Source organism: Oryctolagus cuniculus, chromosome 4 (genome assembly GCF_964237555.1).
Source record: "Oryctolagus cuniculus chromosome 4, mOryCun1.1, whole genome shotgun sequence".
NCBI lineage: Eukaryota > Metazoa > Chordata > Mammalia > Lagomorpha > Leporidae > Oryctolagus > Oryctolagus cuniculus.
Window position 1 is genome coordinate 165,800,202 of NC_091435.1, and position 24,035 is coordinate 165,824,236.

General features: G+C 42.2%; 1 protein-coding gene and 1 long non-coding RNA gene across 21 annotated transcripts in view; one reads left to right on the plus strand and one right to left on the minus strand.

Annotated features, from left to right (window-relative positions):
- The window catches only part of RBMS3 (RNA binding motif single stranded interacting protein 3), a 1,614,135-nt gene that overhangs the window by 799,179 nt on the left and 790,921 nt on the right, over positions 1-24,035 (plus strand). For 4 of the 20 annotated variants that reach the window (XM_070072892.1, XM_070072894.1, XM_008266093.4 and 1 more), the window contains exon 1: positions 21,552-22,412. The exons of 11 other annotated variants lie outside the window; for them this stretch is intronic. In XM_070072892.1, coding sequence (XP_069928993.1) covers positions 22,338-22,412 — 75 coding nt within the window. In that variant the 5' untranslated portion in view covers positions 21,552-22,337. Of the gene's footprint in view, positions 1-21,326; positions 22,413-24,035 lie in introns of those variants that run through there. 5 more of the 20 variants (XM_070072893.1, XM_017346758.3, XM_008266094.4 and 2 more) reach the window with 2 other exon arrangements.
- LOC103350369 (uncharacterized) lies at positions 1,716-21,491 on the minus strand. The gene is made up of 4 exons (XR_518369.4): positions 21,357-21,491; positions 6,520-6,625; positions 4,563-4,890; positions 1,716-3,655 (listed from the first exon to the last, which is right to left on the minus strand). It is a non-coding gene; the product is annotated as an uncharacterized lncRNA (long non-coding RNA).

Consider the following 24,035-nt stretch of genomic DNA (forward strand, 5'->3'; position numbering starts at 1 on the left):
GCATTGTTAAGCTAAGATGTACAAATAAAAAGAATCTCATTTATTGTTTTGTTTATTGGTTTGTTTTTATATACCATTGTCAGAAAATTACCTTTGATCCTATTTTGCAAACTACCAAAGCTTCCAATAGGTTAATACTTACAAGGATCACAAAAATACTTAAAAGCAGATTTAAAAATAGGTCGCAAGTTCATTTGCAAAAGAGACAGTTTTAGGACTGAAAGACCAAATCTTTGGAATTGTTTCTCCCTTGTGTGGGGGTAGGAGGATTGGTAACAGAGAAAAAGTTTTCATCACATATTTTTGCCCTTAGAAATAAGCTTCAATCTTTCTCTTCTCTAAGAAACAATATCTCAAAGAAAGGCAACAGGATAACCTTTTAAGAGAATGTGAGAGCCTCTCTCTGCTGGACCATTCTGCTTGGCCCATGATGGAATTGTATCATAGAAAAATTGAATAGCTTCAGATGTTATGAAACTGGGTCATATCCCACCATCCTGATTGATCAGAAACTACACCCAAATCAGTGGGAGTGGGTCAAACCCCTGGAAATAATTGCAGAGCTCAGATATGTTTCATTGCCATTGAATTCCATGATAGGTTAAACAGATTTTCATCTTTAGTCATTCTTTCATTTGAACACAGAATGAATTTAAATTTTCCAAGCTAAGAATAAGAACAGTAAATTGAGCACTATTACATGTTTTTTTTTTTAAATTTTGCCTTATATGTATTTCTGGTTTAAGAGATAATGGAGAAAATATTGATAATTTCTGGAAGAAAATAAAACCGCCTTTATTTCTACTATCTTGTGAATCATTCACTCATTATCAGGTACTACATGCCAGGCCTGGTTCTAGAAACTTAGGTTATAGCAGTAAACAATAGGCATTCTTATCCTCATGGGGCTGGCAGACTTGTGGGGGCTGAGGGAAAATAAAGCAAAACAAAATAAATTATAAAGTCTGTCAGAAGGGAAAAAAATAAAATGAAATCTTTACATTGCATACATTTTAGAGGGCACACACACATTCTATTTTGTGAGACTCTCATCACTTGAAACTGTGCACCATGGCCCTGGGAAGGAAAAATGGAGGCTTTGGGCCAGCGCCGCGGCTCACTAAGCTAATCCTCTGCCTAGCGGCGCCGGCACACTGGTTTCTAGTCCCGGTCGGGGCGCCGGATTCTGTCCCGGTTGCCCCTCTTCCAGGCCAGCTCTCTGCTGTGGCCAGGGAGTGCAGTGGAGGATGGCCCAGGTGCTTGGGCCCTGCACCCCATGGGAGACCAGGAGAAGCACCTGGCTCCTGCCATCGGATCAGCGTGGTGCGCCGGCCGTGGCAGCCATTGCAGGGTGAACCAACGGCAAAGGAAGACCTTTCTCTCTGTCTCTCTCTCTCTCTCACTGTCCACTCTGCCTGCCAAAAAAAATAAATAAATAAAATAAATTAAAAAAAAGAAATGGAGGCTCTGATGAGTGGAGCGGGGAGAGGATGTGTTGGAAGGATGGCTGGCTTGCTCGAGAAGGCTACTTGAAGATGTGCTGTATAAAGGGAAAGTGCTCTGGGTAGCAGTTTCAGCCTATGCAAAGGGAACCAGGCACCAGCAAGGAGACTGACATGGTTGGACAAGAGTCAGCCCAAGACAGTGGCAGGCAGATAAAGTCTGAAAGCAAGGAGAAGCTTATGCATTGAGCGTGATCTGCAGCCACTGAAGACTTTTTTTTTTTTTTTTTAAGATTTATTTATTTGTTGGAGAGGAGCTTCTGGGTCTTCACATGCATGCAGGAGCACAAGCACTTGGGCCATCTTCTACTGTCTTCCCAAGCCAGAGTAGAGAGCTGGATCAGAAGTGGAGCAGCTGGGACTCGAACCAGTGTCTGTATAGGATGCCAGCGCCACAGGTAGAGGTTTAGTCCATTACACCACAGTGCTGGCCCCAGCCACTTAAGACTTTTGAACAGAGGACTCTAGTATCTTTAAAAGGTTATTCTCACTGCAATGCATAGAATACACTATGGAGTTAGGGGTGTGCAACAGTGGAAGTCCAAATACTAGTTAGGGGGCAATGCAGCAAAGTAGATGAAAAATTCTCCTGCTTCAGACCAGCGTGTCAGCACTCTGGTAGACAGTGTTTGGATTCTGCCTATATCCAAAATAAAAGGCCAGTTAAATTTATTTTCATATAGCACATGCAATAATAATAGAAATAACTTCAAGTTTTTTGGTACTCTTACCATAATGGGGTATATCTGTCTAGTACTTTTGCATGAAGCTGTGTTTGTGTTTAGGTATATAAGTTATTTTGAGTATATTGGAACTCTTAATCCACTTACTAGTGTGTATTTAATATATAAGATAATCATGACATAAGAATATACCACATCCTTGAATATAGAGAATATGATTTAAAAAAAAAAGTTGTACATCATCCCACTACTCAAACATATTGCGCAAGGGTCACATTCAAGAATAGAGATGAGTTCTGTCAGAGCCTGGAGGTGGCCAGCAGTGTCTTTCAGAGAAGGGAGCTGTTTGACTTGCTGTGCATTCTTCTTGCCATGTTGGGACTCCTTAACTTGGGAGGTTTGCCGAAGACTTCATTCCCTGAAATTGGAAAGTCAGGAGTTAGGTGGTCAGGTCCCTGCTCTTTGCTGTGCAGGGGGTGCCTTCCCTCCCATGCTGATGGCAATGTCTCAGTTCAGTGCAGGCGTAGGGCATTCTCATGATCTTTGGTGTATCGTGGTCTTCCCAGCGGTAATGTGGGATTCACCCCCACTGTCACCACACACACAGTGAGTGTTACTAGGTTCTTCTGGAATCTTCTTCACTTGCCTGTCACTGTAGTCTGCTCGTCTTTCTTTTAATCTCATATAATTTTACCACAGTCCCCCTCCACTCACTGGTATTTATGCTTGATTTCCAATGCATCTTTTTCTGAACTCTAATTCAGACTCCTTTCATAGGTTTCTATTGGCCATTATGTCCATGCATTCATAATACGATTTTGAATGGATGTTTATAAACAGTTTTTGTGTGTGCACATGGGTCAAGAACAATAGCAAATGGAAATTCCAAGGCACAGTTCTTAAGTTATTGTAGATCAATTATGTTAACTTATTTCCTGGTAACTTTGAAATATATTTTAAATGACTATTCTGGCATGCAAAATTTTAATCAGAATTGAAACATTTTATTTGTTATAGAATATTATATATGTATGTTGTATGTTTTACTCATTACTGTAAGTTAAGACTATTTGATTTTTATTTGTTAAGAGGCAGAGATAAGTAAAGATAAAGAGATGGACATTTAGAGAAACAGAGAGATCTCTCATCCACCAGTTCACTCCCCAAACACCTGCAATAGCAGGGACTGGCCTGGGCCAGTATGAGAGCTAGGAACCAGGAATACAATCCAGGTCTCTCATTTGGGCAGCAGAAACAATAACTTAAACCATCACCACTGTTCCTGGGGGGTCTATCTTTGCAGGAAGGTAAAGTCAGGATCAAAGCTAGAAATCAAGTCCAGACACTTGTATGTGGGCATCTTAAACAGCTAAGCTAAATGCCCACTCTTTTACTTTCTCATTTATAATAAAAATAGGTGCAGTTCAGCTTTCAACATATGCAGCTCATCCTTGAAAATGAAGATCTTACCTAGAGGACAGTAAATGAAAAGAGAAAAATATCACTGAGTATAGGCATCACTGATTATCATGTAAAAAGATGTCTGTACAAGATTAAGCCACACTTGAATTTGTTACCACCAGGTTAAGTAAGAGGAAGATGAACATGTAGGTTTTCTGTTGCCAACATGTCCATCCATCCATGAGTTCATTCTACATCTATTTGCGACGTTCATCAGGTACTGTTCTAGGCTCAGAGCAACCATTAATGAACAAGACATAAACAATTTTCTCTTGGAATTTACTATCTACTTAGGAGGACAAAAGATCAAGTGCATATGTCTCAGGTGATCTTAGGTGCCACAAGCATGCATAAAATAGGGCAGTAGGGTGAGGAGTGAAATAAAACTGGTATATGATAGCAGGTGATCAGGAAATTCCTATTTATTTATTTATTTATTTGACAGGCAGAGTTAGACAGTGAGAGACACAGAGAGAAAGATCTTCCTTCCATTGGTTCACCCCCAAATGACCGCCATGGCCGGCATGCTGCGCAGATCCGAAGCCAGGAGCCAGGTGCATCCTCCTGGTCTCCCATGCAGGTGCAGGGCCCAAGGACCTGGGCCATCCTCCACTGCCACAGCAGAGAGCTGGACTGAAAGAGGAGCAACCGGGACAGAATCCGGCACCCCAACCGGGACTAGAACCTGGGGTGCCGGCGCCGCAGGCGGAGGATTAGCCAAGTGAGCCGCGGCGCCAGCCCCAGTCAGCCAACTTCTTAGATTCATGGATGACCAGCACAAATTTGATCAAAAAGGGTGGCCAGATGTCTAATTAAAGAGGTAAGGATAATGTTACTAGATAAAACAGCACGATAAATAGGGGAGAGGGTAACAAAGCAAGTTTATTTGATATTGGGACAACTATATTTTGCTTACCCAAATTAATTTTCCTTGAATTCTCTTTCTTTCCTGGAGGGCTCCGATTTTATTCTACTGTACCTGCCACTCCTCAGACACATGTAGTCACTCGCTCTGAGAAGGTGGTCTTTCTGCCAGACTCAGAGGTGGTGGGGCTTGTGCAGTCCCAGCCAATTGCCACAATTGACTTCCACAGTCAGTGAGTGATTTAGGTAGTTGCATGTGGCCAGTCCTGTCCAGTAGAATCTGAGGGAAACTCTGCTGGAGAAGAGCTTCTGATGTTGGTTACTTCTGATGTTGGTGGGCTAGAATAGCCTGGCTGGAATTGCTGCTAATGTCTTGCGACCTGAGGACAAGACTCAACACATTGAGGGTGGTCAGAGATTGGCCCTGGCACCATCTATAAATGAGTATCTGCCTCTTGCTTTAGAAAATAATTCTGGAATCCACACCCAAAGGGGAGAACCACAAGACTCATAATTCATATAAGAGATGTGTATATATATGTTTATATATCTTAGTGTCTATATTTTCTATATGTAAAATGATAAAATTGTAATCTCATTTGTAATAATTAATATTAGAAACAACCCTATTATATATATATAATCAATAGACTCATATGACATTATCATTTAATGTTATGCACCAAATAAAGGATGTTTTCAAAGAAAATACTCATAATAAGTTACTAGAAGAAAGTACAGAAAAATACAAGGCTACTTCAAAAAGTGCCTGAAAAAAATGGAATTAAAAGGTTTGGTGAAAACCAAATTGAAATCCATCCATATTTTTTCATAATATATACTTCCATGAATTTTTTGAAGACATCTTGCATTAAAAATTTGTATTCAAGTCTCAGTTCACAAGGTGCACACGTATGACACAGTGGCTCTGGTCTCAGCCAGGCCCTCTGCTAGGGTTAGAGCACTACCTATTGATGTTCTGTACCACACAGGGATGGCAAGGATGGGTTCCAGTGTGTAAAGGTTTTTAGCATCAAGGGCCAAGGCAGCAGGAGATATGAGCCTGTGGATGACACTGCCAAGATTGCAGCATAGGAAAGATTAGAATTCAAATCAACTTGAGTCGTACAAGAACTTGAGGCGTCTAAACTAATAATATGCAATGACCTGCAGAGGTGAAAATGAGCCAGAATCTGGACTTTTTCACAGATGTGAGACTAGGAATGCTTCCTGAGTCACTGGTAAGATGTGGTGTTTACAACTAGCAGATTGAATACTTCAGAACACAAGCAAGGGAAAGTCATTCCTCCTCCCGATTCCCTGGCATAAACACAGCTAGCCTCTTTATCCCGGCACACTCTTGTCACTGGGAAAGGAAAGAAAATGGTGGGAGAATAAACATGATGTGTTAATTTTTTTCTTTGCTTATTTTATTTATTTGAGAGAGAGAGAAACAGAGATTTCCCATCTACTGGTTCACCCCCCCAAATGCCTCCAACAGCTAGAGCTGAACCAGACCAAAATCAGGAGCCAAAAACACAATCCAGCTCTCTGCTGTGGGTGGCAGAGACCCAACTATTTTCAGGGTGCACACTAGCAGGAAGCTGAAATCAGGAGTTGAACTAGACCTCCAAGCCAGGCACTCTGATATGAGATCCAGGAATCCCAAGAGGCATCTCAGCAATGACACCAAGCATCCACTCCATGCAATGTGTTTTATGTGGACAGTGTGCCAGTTTGGCTGTCTGTGTGGTGATACTCTAAGTTGCCAGAGCTTGGATTTCTCTTAAACCAAAGCCTGAGGGAAGACCTTGAGTTCTAATAGGTTCCTGGCAAGTGATTCCCTGAAACAGGAATGAGGGAGGTGGGAGAGGTGGAAGGAAAAGCTAACACTTGCATAATGGGGCATTGTCAAGGTCACTGCTGAAAAGTTTGCAAGCCAAACAAAAAGCTGGTGTTGATCAGTAGGGTACCTCCTACAGATCAGAGAGGCAGGAGCACCTACTCACCCTCTCCTGCTCCTATTTCATGCTTTGGTGCCATCTCTCCGTACTTCCAGGCTGCTCGGATGTGCACAGCCGTCCGGCACCTGTGGAAGCCACCTCTGGGAGAGCCCTGGGGAAGAATGGCACACCTGTTTTGCATTTGCTTTGTCAGGGCCCTCTATGCAAGGTGGATCTCTGCTTCCATGGAAATATTCCCAAGAGTTGAGATGAGGGGCTTACAGCCCTTGGAAACAGTATTTTGGGGGTCAGAGTTTGAGATGAATTAGTTTGACTTTTTAAGTCAGTATTTCAATTCTTTCATCAGCTACCTTTTTACACATTATAGGAGATAAGGAATGAGAAGTAGTTAGGATCCCTTCTAAGATTCCCGCTTGGTGTAGAAGATAAGCTCATTTCAATTAAATATGTTACGACAGAGTCTTCAAAAGTTTGTGAAAATATGTATAATAAAAATATTTTGCATAGATTTCAGAAAGTTTTGCAACAACATAAACCTATCTTTTAATTCCATTTTTCCTTTAAATGTTTAAAGTACTCTTTGCACATATTCTCATGGAGGTACACATTAAATGCCCAATTACGTGAAAGCTATTTTTATTCCATAATGAGGAACACTCTCAGAGGACATGTACACACATGTGTGTATATATATGTACGTGTGTTATGTTTGTGTGTATAGTGTGTGTATGTTTATGTGTATATGTGTGTGTGCTTGTGTGTGTATAATTCTTTCTTGCAGAAGACAAAGGTTGCCTGTTTCAAGTGAACAATTTATCCTTAATATCAAAACTCAAATCTAGAAGCATGTTAAGATTCATGGATTGCAAAAAGATTACACATTAGCCTGGCTTTGGTGAAAGTGTCTTTTCCTCCCAATTCATATTTATGCTTCGGATATTTTTGTATTTCTGGTTTTTCTGGTACTTACTTTTATTCATGGCTCAAATAAAAAGCACCCACAAAGCTTCTTCCTAGGTTGGAATTTGTGTTCGACAGAAGAAAACCTTTGCACCTGCCGCTAAAACACATCCACTTCTGGGGTGGAATGCACCAGCTGTTCCCCAGTCTCCAACGGCCTGCCGGGCCGCTGAGAACTGAGGAAGACACATCGCATCCCAGGCAGAGGAAGCTGGTGGGGAAATTTCAAGTCGACAGAATGCAATTACCCAAATTGAAATGAGGCCAGGGGCGTATTGGGAGGCCCTTCCCATCTGTTGGGGAAAAGGATCACCAGATATTTACCAAGGGCCAAGTGGTCAGGATCTTAGCTTCAGGGGGTCATTTAAAAGGCAGACATGTGGGGAAAAAAAAGTTACAGGAAAACTGTACCTGGTATAAAAATCATATCCCTTCACAGGAAAATAGATAACATTAAGGCCTTGAAAAGCTCAGCCTTTCGCGCTCTGCAGGTAAAGAAATGTTTATGGATGGGAGGTTAAGTATTTCTACATCGGCTACTCTTAGCAAGGACATGGTATAATGCACAATTGGTTATACTGGAACTGACAAAAAGAGATTTCCCAAACCAAGCATATTGAATCCAATATATTTATGCCTGCTCATAATGGATAGAAACCTCTATAATGAACTCAAGCAACGACGTTGTGCGATTCTTCTAGGAGCCTTGAAACAAACCTTGCTTCTTTACCAAGAAAATGAGCTAATTCTCAGCGTTTGTAGCAAAAACAAATAAGCTGGAGCTGGCCAGGTGTTTAATAGCTACTTCATGGTGACTGCACATCGGAACCCTAGAATCTGCAGGTCCATTTAAAGCCAGGGTCCCCTGCCCCTGGAAACAGCTCTACCCTTCCCTGCAGAGGGAGACATTTGGCCAAGAAGTAGAAGAGTCTTAGTCTCTAAGCATTAGGAACCCGAGCATTGTCCCCTATTCAGGGAGACAAAGAATAAGGCAGCTCACACAGATCATGGTTTAGGGGAATCCATCCTACTGGGCGAACAGACTGGCTTTCCCCTGTTCCTGTACCTTTCCACTTGCCCTTTTTTTTTGGACTGGGACCTCGGTGTTGGCCACCCCGGAGGGAGGAATATTATAAATGCATCTCTGGGCTGGACATCCTGTTTTGGAGACATGGGGTCCCAGGGTCCCCACCCCACACCCCACAAAGGACAGTTTGAGGGACGGAGTCTTTGCTGCCGCTCCCTGCAGCACACACATTAGCAGATGCCACACTGCTAATCCTGAAAAGCTTTTGCTCCTCTTTCCCACTGGATCTGGAGAGGAAGGAAAAAAGATGAGTTGGTAAGAAATGTTATTCAGCATTAAAAAGAAAAATATTCCTTTGTTAGGGGGTTCGCTTTGAACTCTCTTTGCTGGCAGAAGCTGCATGCTGGGGGAATCTGAGAGAATGGCCAGTGCTGGAGGGGGTGAGACAAGGTTAACTGTCAGATTCCTGGGTAAGAAGGGAGAAGCCACAGCAGGCCGCCAGCACGCTGGGACTCTGACTGCCCCGCCCCCAACCCCCCAGCCCCCATCACAGTGTCACCATTTACCTGACACTGTGGCAGTTAACATCAGGAATGTCAGGATCTCAGTTCTGTCACAGTGATTTCGCCAGCACACTGTGCCAAGGCTTCCGAGAAAACCGCTCATGAACTCAGTCCAAGCAAAGCCGGAACCTAGCCATAACCAACTCCTGGGCTCATCTCCACCAGGTGTGGGTCCCTGATGATGCTTGCTGAACTCTGACCTGAGGTTTGCTACGTGTCTACTAATCAGCCAGCACAGATGTCTTAATCTGTTTTTGTTTCTTCCTGGATAATTTGAGTGAAAAGGTGCATCTCTCACAGAGGAAAACAGAGGGCATATTAGTTAATGTGGATCCAGAGCTCCACAAACGCTGAAAACCTGGCATTATTATTTAGAGGTTTAGCTCGTACTAATTACCTCTTAGTTTTACTAGCCCTGTGTAACAAGCTACCTTCTGCACATTTTATGGGAAAGCTGGTTTTCTGAAAGGATGAAAGTTGTAGGAGCAGGGAATGGAATAGGTGCTAAGTTTTATTTCCTCCTAAATCATTCCTCGTAAGGTGGGTAAACTTTTAGTGGTTAAATTGCCAGAAACGACAATTCTACGCACCAAGAACAAATCTCCAAGTGACAATTATTTGTCTGTGTTCTTAGCATTTATGAGTCTCAGTAAACAGTCAGTGCATTTATGTCCCCTTATTACCTTGGGTCATAAACGTCCTTAAAGAAGAACGAGGAATGATGTTTCTTGACTGCATAATGAGCACAGACATTTGGAAGACAGGGAGCCCCTGGGGAGACGGATGGCACATCTGGGCTCTCAGGGCTTGACCCTCTTGGAGGCACTGGCAGGAGTGTCAGGCTGACCATGCAGCTGAGACTGCGGATGCCACCTCTGGAAGGAACAATCCCCATTTGTGGGGTTGATTAGCGTTTGGGGCTTCCCATCATGCAGCTGCAGGGAAGCACTAGCAGTCTTACCAACCCCCTGGCGCAGGTCAACCTCATGCTGCTTATGTGAGCCTTACCATATACCCCAGGGGCAGCCGGTGTCCCCCTGCAGCCAAAATAATGCAGACTCATCTGGGTTCAATAGCAAGTGCATTGCCCACTGTGGAATATCCGAGTCTGAAAGTGACCTTGTATGTCTAAGCTCCGCCTGTGTTTTAGACTCAAGGTAACTGGAACTCAGCTGGAGAACTGATCTCACCAGGGTCAGTCACCCCCAGTCACGATGCCGGCATAGCCTTACTTTGGGTTTGACACTCTTAAATATCTTCATGGGGTCAGTGAGGCGGGGCAGATGAGAGGGTAAGAAAGGAATAGGCAAAATAGGCAAAGGAAAGAGAGATAAAGAAAACAAGGAAAGTAAAGCTGAAGGAGTTAGTTTTTCCTTCATAGTTGCTGTGAACTTAATTATTCTTTATATAGCAATCAATAACAGATAAGTGCCACTTTTTCACCACTAGAAGTGTGTAAATGAAAATGAAGAGAATTAAGAAAACTACTTGTTTCCTAGATCAGCACTTTTCAAACTATCTGGTAAATGACTGATTTTGTTTTTCCTAAGTTGACTCCAGTAGAGATTTTTTAAGGTACAATAAAAATTACTAGAAAGACTAAGTTCAAAAAGTACACTTCCAAGGCCATATGAACTTTCTTACTTAGAGGCCAAAGACTAAAATTCCTCAGAGAAATTACTATGAAGTTGCTAGACACTTCACTGTTATTATTCATTGCACCTGCTGGTCTTGGACATATCAGAGTGCGCCATTCAGCAGTTGTTGGTGGTCCTCACTTTTTCTCTCATGTTCAAGATACTAGCTTAAAATTTTATTAAAAATAGGGCTCCAGGTATACAATGTGATATGTATCAGAAACACAACTGTGGTTAAAGTCTTATCAGGAAGAGTTCATTTGGGGATAGTTTTGGTTTACCTGGATTGAGTATAGATAGGATTTAAAATATGAAACATGGCCAGTTTTCATTCAATATAGACTCTCCACCAAAACGTCAGTATGCTTTGAAAGGTCCTCATCAGTTAGGATTAAACAAAAATACAGAATTCCTTGGCCGGTGCTGTGGCTCACTTGGTTAATCCTCCACCTGTGGCGCCGGCATCCCATATGGGTGCCGGGTTCTAGTCCCAGTTGCTCCTCTTCCAGTCTAGCTCTCTGCTGTAGCCTGGGAAGGCAGTGGAGGATGGCCCAAGTGCTTGGGCCCTGCACTTGCATGGGAGACCAGGAGGAAGCACCTGGCTCCTGGCTTTGGATTGGCACAGTGCTGGCTGCGGTGGCCATTTGGGGAATGAACCAATGGAAAGAAGAGTTTTTTCTCTGTCTGTCTCTCTCTCACTGTCTATAACTCTACCTGTCAAATAAAAAAATTATAAAAATTTACAAAAATACAGAACTCCAGTTAGTTGAGTCTCAGGTGCTCCATGAATAATTTGTGTAAGTATAGTCTAAATATTTCATGGAAAATATCTTTGCTAATATATTCAAAACTTAATCATGGTTTGCTAAAATTCAGATTTCTCGAGGTGTCCTGTATCTAATCTGATAATTCTAATTAATGGCATTTGGCCTGGGCTTCTGTCACTCTAGATTTTTCTAGGGAGAAGAATGGAATCAGCCCAGCCAAATAAAATCTAGCCATGCTGACCTAACCTGCTTAGCTTTGGCAACTGCTTGCTGGAAAGGCACTAAATAGCGATAACATTCCTTTTAGAAAATGGGTTTCCCCTGGACAAAGCAACCACTCATTTTCTGCTACTTTCAGTCTTTCAGTTTCTTTTCCAATGTACTGGTGCACTGATGACCCAAGTCATGATGGGAGATACTTCTGTGAGTAGCACCATTAAAATCTGCCAACCACATTAGCACAATATTGGGTGAACAGGCTGCAAATATTGGGATTCTTTCTTAAAAAATACTTTAAAAAATTTATTTGCAAGGCAGAATTGGAGAGTAGAGAGAGAAAGAGAGAATCTTCCATCTGCTAGTTTACTCAACAATAGGCCACAACAGCCAGAGCTGTGACAGGCTGAAGCCAGGAGCTTGGAGCTTCTTCCAGGTCTCCCACATGAGTGCAGGGCCCTAAGACTTCAGCGATCCTCTGATGCTTTCCCAGGTGTATTGGTAGGGAGCGGGAACAGAAGTGGAGCAGTTGGGTCTTGAACCTGGACCCATATGGGCTGCCAGCATTGCAGATGGAGGCTTAACACATCACACCACAACATTGGCCTCAGGATTCTTTTATGGAAATATAGAGAGAGGCATAGTAATAGACTGAAAAAAAGTCTCTATCTCTGCAACTGTCACAGATGTATCAATATTTTAAAAAATCGACCATGACAAGTACCAGGTGAAAGTAGAAAGGCTGAGATAGGTTGAAAAGTGAAATCTTAGATACAATGCAGGTTTCTTCAAAGATATGTCTTCTGCCATTGCCGACTATTACTCTTTCATTAAATGAGAATATTTGATTTTGGTTTTAAATGATAGTTTTTATTTTACTTTGATATAGATGAATGATCCCAAACTTTACAGCATAACATAAAATTTTCTTAATTTGATGTTTGATTCAAATAGGGAGGAAGTCTTTATTTTAAATACACAATTTATTTTGATATCATTGCCTCTGGTTTTTAAAAATTTCCTCTCAGCTAGTAATAAAATTATACTTCAGAGTGTACTTACCTAAAAATGTCCTTTAAATAGATATTTATTTTAAAGAATGCAACAGATGCTTATTTTAAGACAAATTAGAAAGTGCCCAAATCCTTGACAAAGAAGAGTAAAATCACCAGTTGCCCAACCAGGGGGAAGACTCTTCTGTTGTGATTTTGGGGTAGTTCTTCCCTGGTCTGTGTGCTTCTATTTCATCGATGAGGTCCTGCTGTAGGCTGAGGATGCTCCAAAAATTCATGAGAAAAGAAATTAAAAGTTTATTTCATGCAATGAATTTTAAAATCCATACTTAGTTTTTTATGATAATACACACATTCTACAAACTTTTGAAGCTCTCTCACAGTGTTCTATCTTTAATTTCTGAAGTAGTTGTACAAATGAAACATGTCTCATGTTGCTAGAATACTTTCTAGGTATGGTTTTCCATTGGATCAAAATCTGTACTGTCAGTTATTTACTTAACTTGCCAGAGTTGGATATTCAGGTTTCTCTAGGTACCTACTGTTAAAATGTTCTCTAACAATCTGGTTTATATTCCTAAAACTGAAACCACTTGTGAAAAGAATGAATATTTTTAAGCTTGGGCCGGTGTCATGTGTGGCTCAGCAGGTTAAGTCATACTTGCGACATCAGTATCCTATATGGGAGTACCAGTTGGAGTCCCGGTTGCTCCTTTTCCCATCCTACTTCCTGCTAATCACCTGGGAAGGCAATGGAAGATGGCTCGAGTACTTGGGTCCTTGCCACCCCTATGGGAGACCTCAATGAAGTCTGGACTCCTGGTTTCAGCCTATTCTAGCCCTGGTTGTTGTGGCCATCTGGGAAGAGAACCAGAAGATGGAAGATCTCTGTCACTCTGCCTTTCAAGTAGGGAATGAATACATAAATCTTTAAACATATTTTAAGGATATACACATTGTACAAAAACATTATAGGGACACATATAAGATGAGGAACCTAGATGGCAGCCGAGTAAGAGGCTCTGGTGACCACCTATCCACAGAGACACCCGTACACACCAAGTCACCTTCACAGGAGCTATAGAAACCAGCTGAGAGACCACAGTGCCTTGTCTTCTCATAAACATAAGACAAATTGCAGAGAAGAATGCAAGAAGGAAGGAATAGCTGACATCACATCTCTACCAGCTACAAGCTGGGTGTAGACAGATGCCTCCCCTGGGGAGAGGGAGAGCAAACTGAATCCCAGTGTCAGGCCCATTGCCAAAAAAAAAAAAAAAAAGTCATGTCATACTGATTGAGTCTCTCCTGCCCTGGCCTTGACCCCCAAACTTATACCTGTGGAATGAATATTTAGAACCTCCACAGCCACCAACAGAATGCAAAACTCCAGCCCTGTAGGGAAGAGAGAGAGGGAGCTTAGGAGCACACTTTGGAGCTGAGTGGGCATACCATACTGAGACCTGGCACCTCATAAAGCCTAAAGGCCTGTACCCCTTTAGTCCTAAACCTATCCCTGGCCAGTGCTTGCTGAGTTACCAGACTTGCCCAGCATTGGACCAGTAATCAATAGCAAGATTAAATCAATAATAAAAATAAATCTCCCTCCCCAAACTTTTAGAAAAGAATTAACACCAATCCTTCTCAAACTATTTTTTTAAAAAAAATAGAAGACAAGGGAATTCTTCCAAATTTATTCTATGTGGCAAGCAGCATTATCCTGATACCAAAACCAGACAAGGGCACTAAAAAGAAAGCTATAGGCTAATATCCTTGACAAACACAGGAGTAAAAATCCTCAACAAAATACTAGCAAATCAAATCCAGCAGCACATTTAAAAGATCCTTTACCATGATGGAGTGGGCTTCATCAGGCCACGCAAGGCTGATTCAGCATCTGCAGTCACTAAATGTGATAAACCACACCAACAGAGTGGGGGTAAAAATCACATCGTTGTTTCTAAAGATGCAGAAAAGCTATGTGATACAATTTAACATCCTTTCCTGATAAAAACTCAGACCAAATTAGGTATAGAAGGAACATTCTCCAACATAATAAAGATAATATCTAAAAAGCCAACCTCCAACATCAAATTGAATGGGGAAGACCTGAAGATCTGGACTAAGACAAGATGTCTACTTTTATAAATTTTGTTGAACATGGTAGGTCCTGGCTAGAAAAATCAAGCAAGAAAAAGAAACAAAGGGTATGCAAATTGGAAAGGAAGACTTCAAACTGTCACTATGTGCAAATGACATGACCTTATATATCAGAAACCTCAAAGGCTTCACCAAAAAGCGGATAGAACTAATAAATAAATTCAGCAAAATTGAAGCATTTGAAGTCAACCTACAAAAAAGCTTAGTGTTGTGCCCCGCATTTTGGTTTGTTGAATTAAGCTGCAAGCTGCTACACTGGCATCCTATATGAGCACAAGTTCAATTCATGGCTGCTCCACTTCTGATCCAGCTCCCTGCTGACACCTAGGAAAGCAGTGGATGACAACCCAAATCCTTGGGCCCCTATACCCATGTAGGAGACGCAGATGAAGCTCCTGGCTCCTGGCTTAGGCTGGCCCAGCCCTGACTGTTGTGGCCATTTGAGGAGTAAACCAACAGATGGAAGATGTCTCTCTCTCTCTCTCTCTCTCTCTCTCTGCCACCTCTCCTAGTGACTTTTCAAATACATAAATGCATATATTTTTAAAAATTTTGTTATACAAAAATAGTGAAAAAGTAATCTAGAAAGTAATCACATTTCTAATAGCTACCAAAAACCAGCACAAAAGTAGATTTAAATAAAGAGGTGTAGGGTCTCTACAATGAAAACTATAAAACTATAAATCACTAATGAAAGAAATTGAAGATGATGCAAAAAAATAGGAAGACATCCCCTATTCATAGATTGGCAGAATCAATACCATTAAAATGTGCATACTAATGAAAGCAGTTTACAAATTCAATGAAATCTCTATAAAAAAATCCCAATGATATTTTTTCACAGAGCTAGAAAAAAAAAAAAAAACTCCTAAAATTTGTATGGAACCACAAACAATCCAGAATAGCGAATGCTATTGTGAGCGTAAAGAACAAAGCAAAAGAATTACATTACCCTACTTTAAAATATATTACAAAGCTACCATCATTAAAAGAGCATGGAATTACCATGAAAAGAGATCTATAGATGAGTGGAACAGGATAGACATCTTAGAAGTTAACCCACACATCTATAGCCAGCTGATCTTTGACAAAGGTGCTAAGAACACAAATTGGAAAAAAGATCTTTTAACAAATTGTATTAGCAAAATTGGCTATGCACATGCAGAAAAATAAAACTAGAACCCTATCTCTCTTCATGTACAAACATTAACTTAAACTGGATTAAATACCTAAATGTGAGACCTGAAATTCTGAAATTGTTAGAAGAAAAGTGAGGAATCATATGTAAGTTTTTAGTGTGGTATCTGATATGCAGTAGGCCGGATGCATGTCAGTGTATTTCTCCTTAGCCTGTCTCATCAGTTCAGCCAGTTACCGTAGACTGGGTGGTTTAAACAACTAACATTTGTTTCTTATGGTTGATGTCTGGAGATGGCCTGCTTCGTGGCTTGTAAGGGCTGTCTTCTCACTGGTCCTTCCATGTTGCCGAAAAAAGTCCTGTCGCACATCTTTCTTATCAGAGCATTAATCCCAATCATGAGGGCCCCATCCCCATGGCCTAATGCTCTCCTAACAAACGTCCTGCCTCCTAACACAATTGCATTCAGAGTTAGAATTTCATGAAGTTTGGAGGAACACAAATATCCAGTGTACAGCACCTGCCAGCCTTCTTTCTTAGCTGGCCAACCCCAGTGCCCTTGCCCAGTGGTCACTGTTGCCCACTCTTCCCCTCTTCTCAATGCTCAGTACCTTATACATTCTTCCAGATAACTGAACATTTTTGCCCACCTGTTGAGTATAATCCCTCCTTCTCCTTTCTATTATTTCAGCAAGTAGTGTGCATTAACCACTAGTAGTGGAGGCATGTGTTGATTTTGGGGAAAACCATTGATCCATCCATTTATTTAACAGTTATTGCATATATTAAATCCTGAGTCATGTCCGATGCATTGGATATAATGTGAATATGGTAGATCAGTTTCTTGCCCTGTGGAACTTACATATTCATGTAAGAGAGATTCCAACAAGAAAACCAACAGTCATATAATCACACTGCAAGTAATGCTGTACCAGTCAGAGAAGGCTAGACTCTTCTGTGTTAACAGTCACCAAATTCCACAAGGGTGCTGGAACAAAGATTTAATTTTTGTTCACAGCAAGTCAGTTGTTGTTCTCTGCCTTCCAAAGCAACGCCTTCTTCTGGTTCCTCCATGTCAGCACATGGTTCCACCAGAGAATAAAAGCTGTCGCATGCGTCACTGCCGCTACGTATTTTATTGGTCACAGCACATCACATGATCATGCCTACTTTCAATGCAATGGTCAAGTGTGAATCTTTGTAGTCCTGTGGAAGAGGAGAACTGAAGGCACCCACCATAATTCTGTAGTTCTATGAAGGACATAGAGTGTGGGAGGATGGGGTGCATTTTCAAAGTAAATGATTCGCATCAGAATTTATGTGTATTTAAGGAACATAATTTAATAACTGCTATCACAAATTGTTACTCCCGTATGAAATAAATCAAGGTCATTCATGAATGGCTGAAGTTGGTAAACAGACTTGTTAAGCCTCTTTGAGGACTAGAGTGATAATATTTATATTGATCTCCTGAATTATTAAGACACACAGTAAGAGCTCAATGAAACCTTTTCAAAATTAATAATGTTGTTTTGAATTCTTTGTTTTCTATTTAACTGTCTCAAATGTATATGCTATATATTCTAGTTTCATATTGAGATTTGAAATTGTTCTCTAAGGTCAATTTTTAATGTCTTTAATTTTTTTACATCTAATTGTAGTCTCAATTTGGGCCACCCATGACTAAATCTCTAGTTGTCTCTTTCTTGTAATTTGTCTTAGATGTTTTCCTAAACCATTAGTAAGTATTCAGTAGGAAAAAAGGAAGCATTATGTTAGAATTTGGAATCTATCATCCTGTCTTTAAAAAAAAAAAAAAACTTTTATGTTTAACATTCCTTTGACAATTGCTGTATTGAAAAGGGATTTCAGAAATTTGAATAAAGAGGGCAGAAAAATGACAAGATTTTTTAAAAAATTTATTCAAGGTCATAATGTTCTTCTTGAATATCAGCTAGTGTACTTGCTTTTGAGATACTACAGTTATGCGATTGCCTCACCTCTTCCTTGTTCACTTCATTTACTTTTTATCAAGTCTTCAGGGTTTAAAAAAGTAAACCACTCCAGGAGAGGCCCCAGCTGTTATCTGAGTGGACAGGTCAAGGGCAAAACAGAAGGAAGCCTCCAGCTACCCACTGGACCTTCCTTTCAGGACCGTCACTCGCCCGCTCTCCAGGGCATGACTAAGGCATCTTCCTAATCCTGTTAGTTGGTCCTAAATAAGTGCTCTTCCTTCTGATCTCTGAGTGACATCAATCTGGGAGCATCCATGCCCTTTGATGCTGTTTGCTGCTCTTGGATTTGTCTGAAATTTGTTGGTTAGTTGGCAAATGGGACACAGCTGGCTTTTGATTTAGACAGTGCCTTAAACCAGTTACCTCCTACCTTAACTTCATCATTTAAATGGAAAGTGCTACTGCTCCAGCAGAGCAGAAATGATATAAAAACTATTTCTGACATGACTATCTTGTCTCCTGAATTGCCATGGCTACTGGTATCTCTGAGAGAAAAAAAAAATAAAAACTAAAAATAAAAACACAGGTTTTACAATTCTCACAAGCAGTAAACCCACTTTGCATTACTTAAGCAAAGCTTTAAATGTGCAATGAGTGTTCTTAGGCTAATGACAATTGATGCCCAGAACATTACAATAATACAATGAAACAGAATAGCATTGTGCAAAGTGGCAATTTGTGCAGAAATTGCTGATAGCATCAACACATGCTGGGAATTTTACATATAAGTGGGCTATAGTGTTGGCTGAGGAGTTATTTATTTGGCCTTTCATTTGTAAATAAGGCAGTATTGCTTTCCCTTGGAGGAGGATCCAGGCCACTTATTAATAAAAGACGACTTGCTGCCCTTTGTCCACAGTGGCAGAAATGACAAAAGCAATATCAAATCTGAATCTTAAAATTCTTAGCATTTGGAGGAAGCTGTACAGGTCACTAAGGTTTGCAGCATTCTGCAGTTGGAGATGTCTGGCTCCAGCATCGGAATATCTGCTTGAAGCCATTACTGTGCTAACTCTAGCTGTCACTTTTTGGTATCTGTGCCACAGCTTGCACGCTGCAGACACAGGCCCACGGCAACCTCACGTTCCCTGCTCCTTCAGACTGGCACGCTTTTCTCCCGGATGCAGACCGGAGTTTGTTGAGTTATCTAACATGTTACAAGGAGTTCTAGGTGCTTCATGTGTTTATCACGATGCATTCATAATAACGTAGGGCGTCGATAGTTCATCTGACGGTTGAACACATCGAGGGTGATGGATGTAGCAGAGGTAGGGTTGGAACAAGGGCAGTTCGGGCGGAAGCCGAGGCTAAACCACCGAGTACTCTCCCAGAACCTAACACCCAGGTGTGCTTCACGCTCCCTGGGCGTGGCTCACGCCTTCCTTGAATCTTAGGCCTCTTCCTTGCAGACCACTGGCCAAGTTATCCTGTTTAAAGTAGGATCAGTGACTGTTTCACTTTACTCTGCTTTATATTCCCTTACAGTATTAAATATCTCCTGCTCACCTATTGCATTTACATGGTTTTCTTATCGCCTCCGCTAGAATACACACTCCCTGAAGGAAGTGCCCTGGTTCTGATCCTTGTCTCCCTAGATCACCTGCACCAGCTCACCTCCTCACCCATGGGAAGGACTGAAATGCACAAAAAAAGAGTACACATTGAGTTAATTTTTTATCATCTGTAAACTATTTTGTTTCTCCAGCGTTTCCTGAGCATCTGTTTGTGCCCGACTCCGTGTTAGTTTTTAAAGCTACAGAAGGTGACCAAGAATAATACGGCTGCCCTCCCAGAGTTGAGCACATCCTGGAAGAAACAAGCAATGAACAGGCAAGCTCAGGAGGATAGGTATTGCCTTAGGGTGACTACAAAATGCAGCCTGGAGGAGAGGACTTAGGGAAAGCCACCCGACGAGATGATCTCCATGCCAGGGCCAGAATGACGGGCTGCGGGGTAGGAGAGGCAGAGGTGGGTCTGGGAGAGCCTGCTGGCAGAGGGAAAGTCGGAAGTTCTTGTGATGGTGCATTTCTGTCCAGAAAGTGGCCCAGTGTGACCCAGGCGCTGACTGCATGGAGCAGAGTTGAAGGAAGAGACAAGGGCAGGAAGCAAGGACAAGCCAGGTCAACGCTGATCTTTGAAACTAGTCGACGGAGTCAGGATTTTGTTGTCTGAGCGAAGTGATGCCCTGAAGGCTTTTCTAATCAACATGATGTGTATCATATGTGAGTTCCTGTACTGCCTTCAGACAGGGTAGCTGGCAGTGTCTCCATTTTACAGATGGGATAACTGAGGCCCAGAATAACACATTTAGAACACTGACAGAGTTGATAGAATTTTCTCAATTACAGAGTCGCAAGGCTACAAATTCCTCTCCTCACACCCTTCCTTCCTTCTGATTGTTATTCTTGTGCAAAGTAAAACATAGCACTATTTACCCACCACCCTTATCTTTCTCTGAGGAACACGAAGGAGCTCACACAGCTTCCAGAACCCTCCTCCTCTCTGGAAGCCTCGGGGTGGCGGGGCTGGTGCATGGGCGGCCACCACGTGCGCATCAAGCCCCAGTCTTCTGTTCTTCCTAACCAGGAAGCTGGACGTGCACCAGGGACCTCTGGATGTGGGAGAACAGAGCCGACTTGATGAAGCTGAGAGGCGCTCAGTATTGGTCTGCCCACGCTGTGGGCATGCGTGAGTGCTCCCAGCAAAACACAGCTGGCACGGCTAATTTTAGCCTTGCCCGCCTTGAAAAGGAACCCTTTAAGGAAATATATTTTCTCTGAAACAATTTATATTATAATGTAGCAGCTGATCGACGTGTCAGAATATTATTATTGGTGGAGAAAAACTCTGCCAAGTAATTATGATTTTTGTTCTTTCTTTTGAGATAATATCAGTAAAGCTCCGGAAAGCATCCGTGAATCAAAATCATCAAACAGACAGACAAATGGGAGAAACACTGATTTATTCAGATGAATCTGATAAACCTAAGGGGTCACGTCGAGTTTCCCAAACTGCATATGAGGATATGAATTCTTCTTATTTTTTTTTTTTTCTGATACCCCACGCTGGAAAGTCTAATCCGACGATGGCTTGTTAATTGTCCTGGAGCAGCCCCTAAAATTCCTTAAATACTCACTGCCCTCCTTGTCCTCCTGGGAGTGGGTTAGTTTCTCCACCAGCTTTGGATCCATCTGGCTTTAGCAGGTTAACAAGTTTTGAAAGCACCCGGGACATACTTTTTTCCACTCGAACTGGCAAGGTTAGTTCCTCTGCCCTTATTGTTCCCCCCTCCCCGCCAGCCCCTCCTCCCCCCCCCCCTTCCTCCCTTCCTCCTCTCTCCCCTCCCGTGGTCTTCTGTGTTTTGTTTAGTTAGCAGTGTGGCTTACCTTGGAACTTGGCAAGCAAAGAAAAGAGGCAGCTCTGGAGCAGGGCAGATGGAGGGGAGGCTAAGCAATCACCCGCCGCCCGCATTGGAGTTCTTCAGAGTTCCAGCGGCGGCAGCTTTGCTGCAAAATTCGCTTTGCTATTCGAGATAGCCAGCAGAGGGAATCGCAACTTTGCTTGCAGCAGGGGCTGAAGCAGCTTTTTTTTTTTTTTTTTTTCTTGGAGGAAATACTGCAGCCTTCTGGACTGCGCACGCTGCTCCCTGGAGAGGCTCTCTTGGTTCCACCCACCGGCTGGAAGGAGGGGAAGTGAATGAAAGGACAGGACAAGCCCCGAACACCATGTCACTCTGGGAGGGAGACAGCAGCAACTAAGCTGTGCAAGGTTTTTTTTTTTTTTCCTTTTTTTTTTCTTTTTCCCCTTTCTTTTTCTTTCTTTTTTTTTTTCTTGTTTCTTTCCCTTCTTTCTCTTTCTTGTTTTTGTTTCCTTCTTTTTCTTTAAGGTGGGGGAAGAGACAAACAGGAGACAGGAAGCAGATCTTGAAGAATTCGGAGTTGTGCTAAAAGGACTTTGATTTTTTTTTTCTCTCTTACAAACGCTGGCAATTGACATCACTACAGCTTGGTTAGAGAGGAAACTGCCTCATCCCAAGTGGAGCCCGGCAGCTCGGAGAAGCCAGGCAAGATCCGGGAGGCTGTGTGTGTGCCTTTTTTTTTTTTTCCTACAGATTCCACTCCCCACCTTTTCTTTGGTTGTTTTTTTATTTTTATGATTTTTTTTTATTTTTGGGGTGTGTGTGTTTTTGTTGTTGCTGCTGTTTTTTTTTTTTTTTTTTTCAAATTCTTGCTGTGTCGGAACTAGCGAGCAGTGGAGTCTCCGAAGCCGGACTGTCAGGAATAGTGGTTTGAGAGGAAGCTCGCTCGGCCTGGGGCACTAGACCCTGTCATCCAGTTCCCTGCCTCGGAGACTAAGATTCCAGCTACATGGGCAAACGCCTGGATCAGCCACAAATGTACCCCCAGTACACTTACTTCTACCCTCATTATCTCCAAACCAAGGTACGGCTCGACCACGGTCTGGCAGTCAGGGTGCTTGTCCTGCACTTGAGATGGGAGCAGACAGAGGCGGGTGATCCCGCAGCCCCCACCCCCAGCACCTCTTCCTGCTCTGTGGAAATTAGTAGCATACCAATGGAGTGAACCAGGCAGAGGGAGGTAGGAGAGGGAAGCTCAGACCAGGGATCGCGGCTCTCTTTTTCAGGAGAGATCTTAGTTTCGCTGGAGTTCCTTTGTTGTTATTTGACAGCATGAGTGCTGCTGATATTCAGAAAGTCCTCTGCGGACGGGCAGGTTTTTTTGTTTGTTTGTTTTTGTTTGTTTGTTTGTTTTTAGCAGGGAGCTCACAACAGTGGTTCTCAGGCACAAGAATATAATTTCAGGGGCTTTTTTTTTTTTTTTTTCTGGTGAGCTGGTCTTTGTTTTGTGGCTCTCAACGGGTTTTTCCCACTGGATGGAACAAGCCAGGCTGGGGGCAACGCAAACTTTTAATCGCTGAGTATAGAATGGAGAAAGGCTGAGGGGGGCTGTAGGGCACCTACCGAAGTCTCTGAGAGTTTGTTTGGGTGACTGTTTTATTTTCTACTTGCCGGAGCTGTTTTATTTTATATTGAGCATGGTCATGAGGCTAGTGACTGAATTAGAAGCCTTACAATAGGTATTCTTGATTTTATAAGCTCTATTCGTCTGTGTTAGTTGCCATCGGGAGGCCTGGGTATGAAAAAGGAATGAGATGTAACTGATAATAATTGGACTTGAACTGGTTAAATACTTCAGGCTTGCTGTGTGTGTGCTCAAGTGGTCATTAGGGCCCCAGAGGCCAGCCCACATAACGAAGCAGTGGGCACTGCCAACGCTGAACTTTATCCTCATGTGAAGACACCAAAGAATCACAGGTGTGAAATCCCTGCTCCAATTTGTCACCTAAATTGGACTTGATTTTGGAGGAAAAATGTTGGTAGAGTTAACTGCCTGGAGCACATGGATGGTATTATTTTGTATTGCTTTAGCCAGACCCTACAGTGCCAGAGAGATCTGTGCTGTCACCAGGATCACTGATGTGATTAGGGTTCGGTCATTCATGCTGTAGTTATCTCCTACTTATTCTGTCTCGTCAAACAGCGCCTACTTGTACACCAGACTGGGTAACAGACTTTCAGTATTATATTAAAGATTGTTGCTTTTTTCCCCTTTCTTTCTCAGCGGCTCTATGATCCACCTTGTCCCCTGCAAGGTCGACTCACATTGCTTTTTGGCTTTGTGAGCCTTTAGTTTGTGCTGCTGCTGCTGCTGCTTAAATAGACCAGTTCTCTTGCTAGGTGCCTTGAGTTTAACTCTTTGGAGGAGTGGGTAGGGACTGCTGTTTGCTGTTCCTCAAGGAAACAGCCATGCAAGGACACATTCAGGAGGGACAATTTACAGTCATTCTTCATCCCCCAAAGAAACAACAACAATAAACTCAAGGGTTACAAGAAAAATATTAGACATTCCATCCCTTTTACTCATCTGACTCAATTTTTCCAAATGTTTCAAAAATCATGCTTTGTTTTTGCTCCTTATTCTCTACTGTGGTGTCTATTCAGAAAAGAAACTTCAGATGGAAATGAATGAAATCATTGTTTTTCT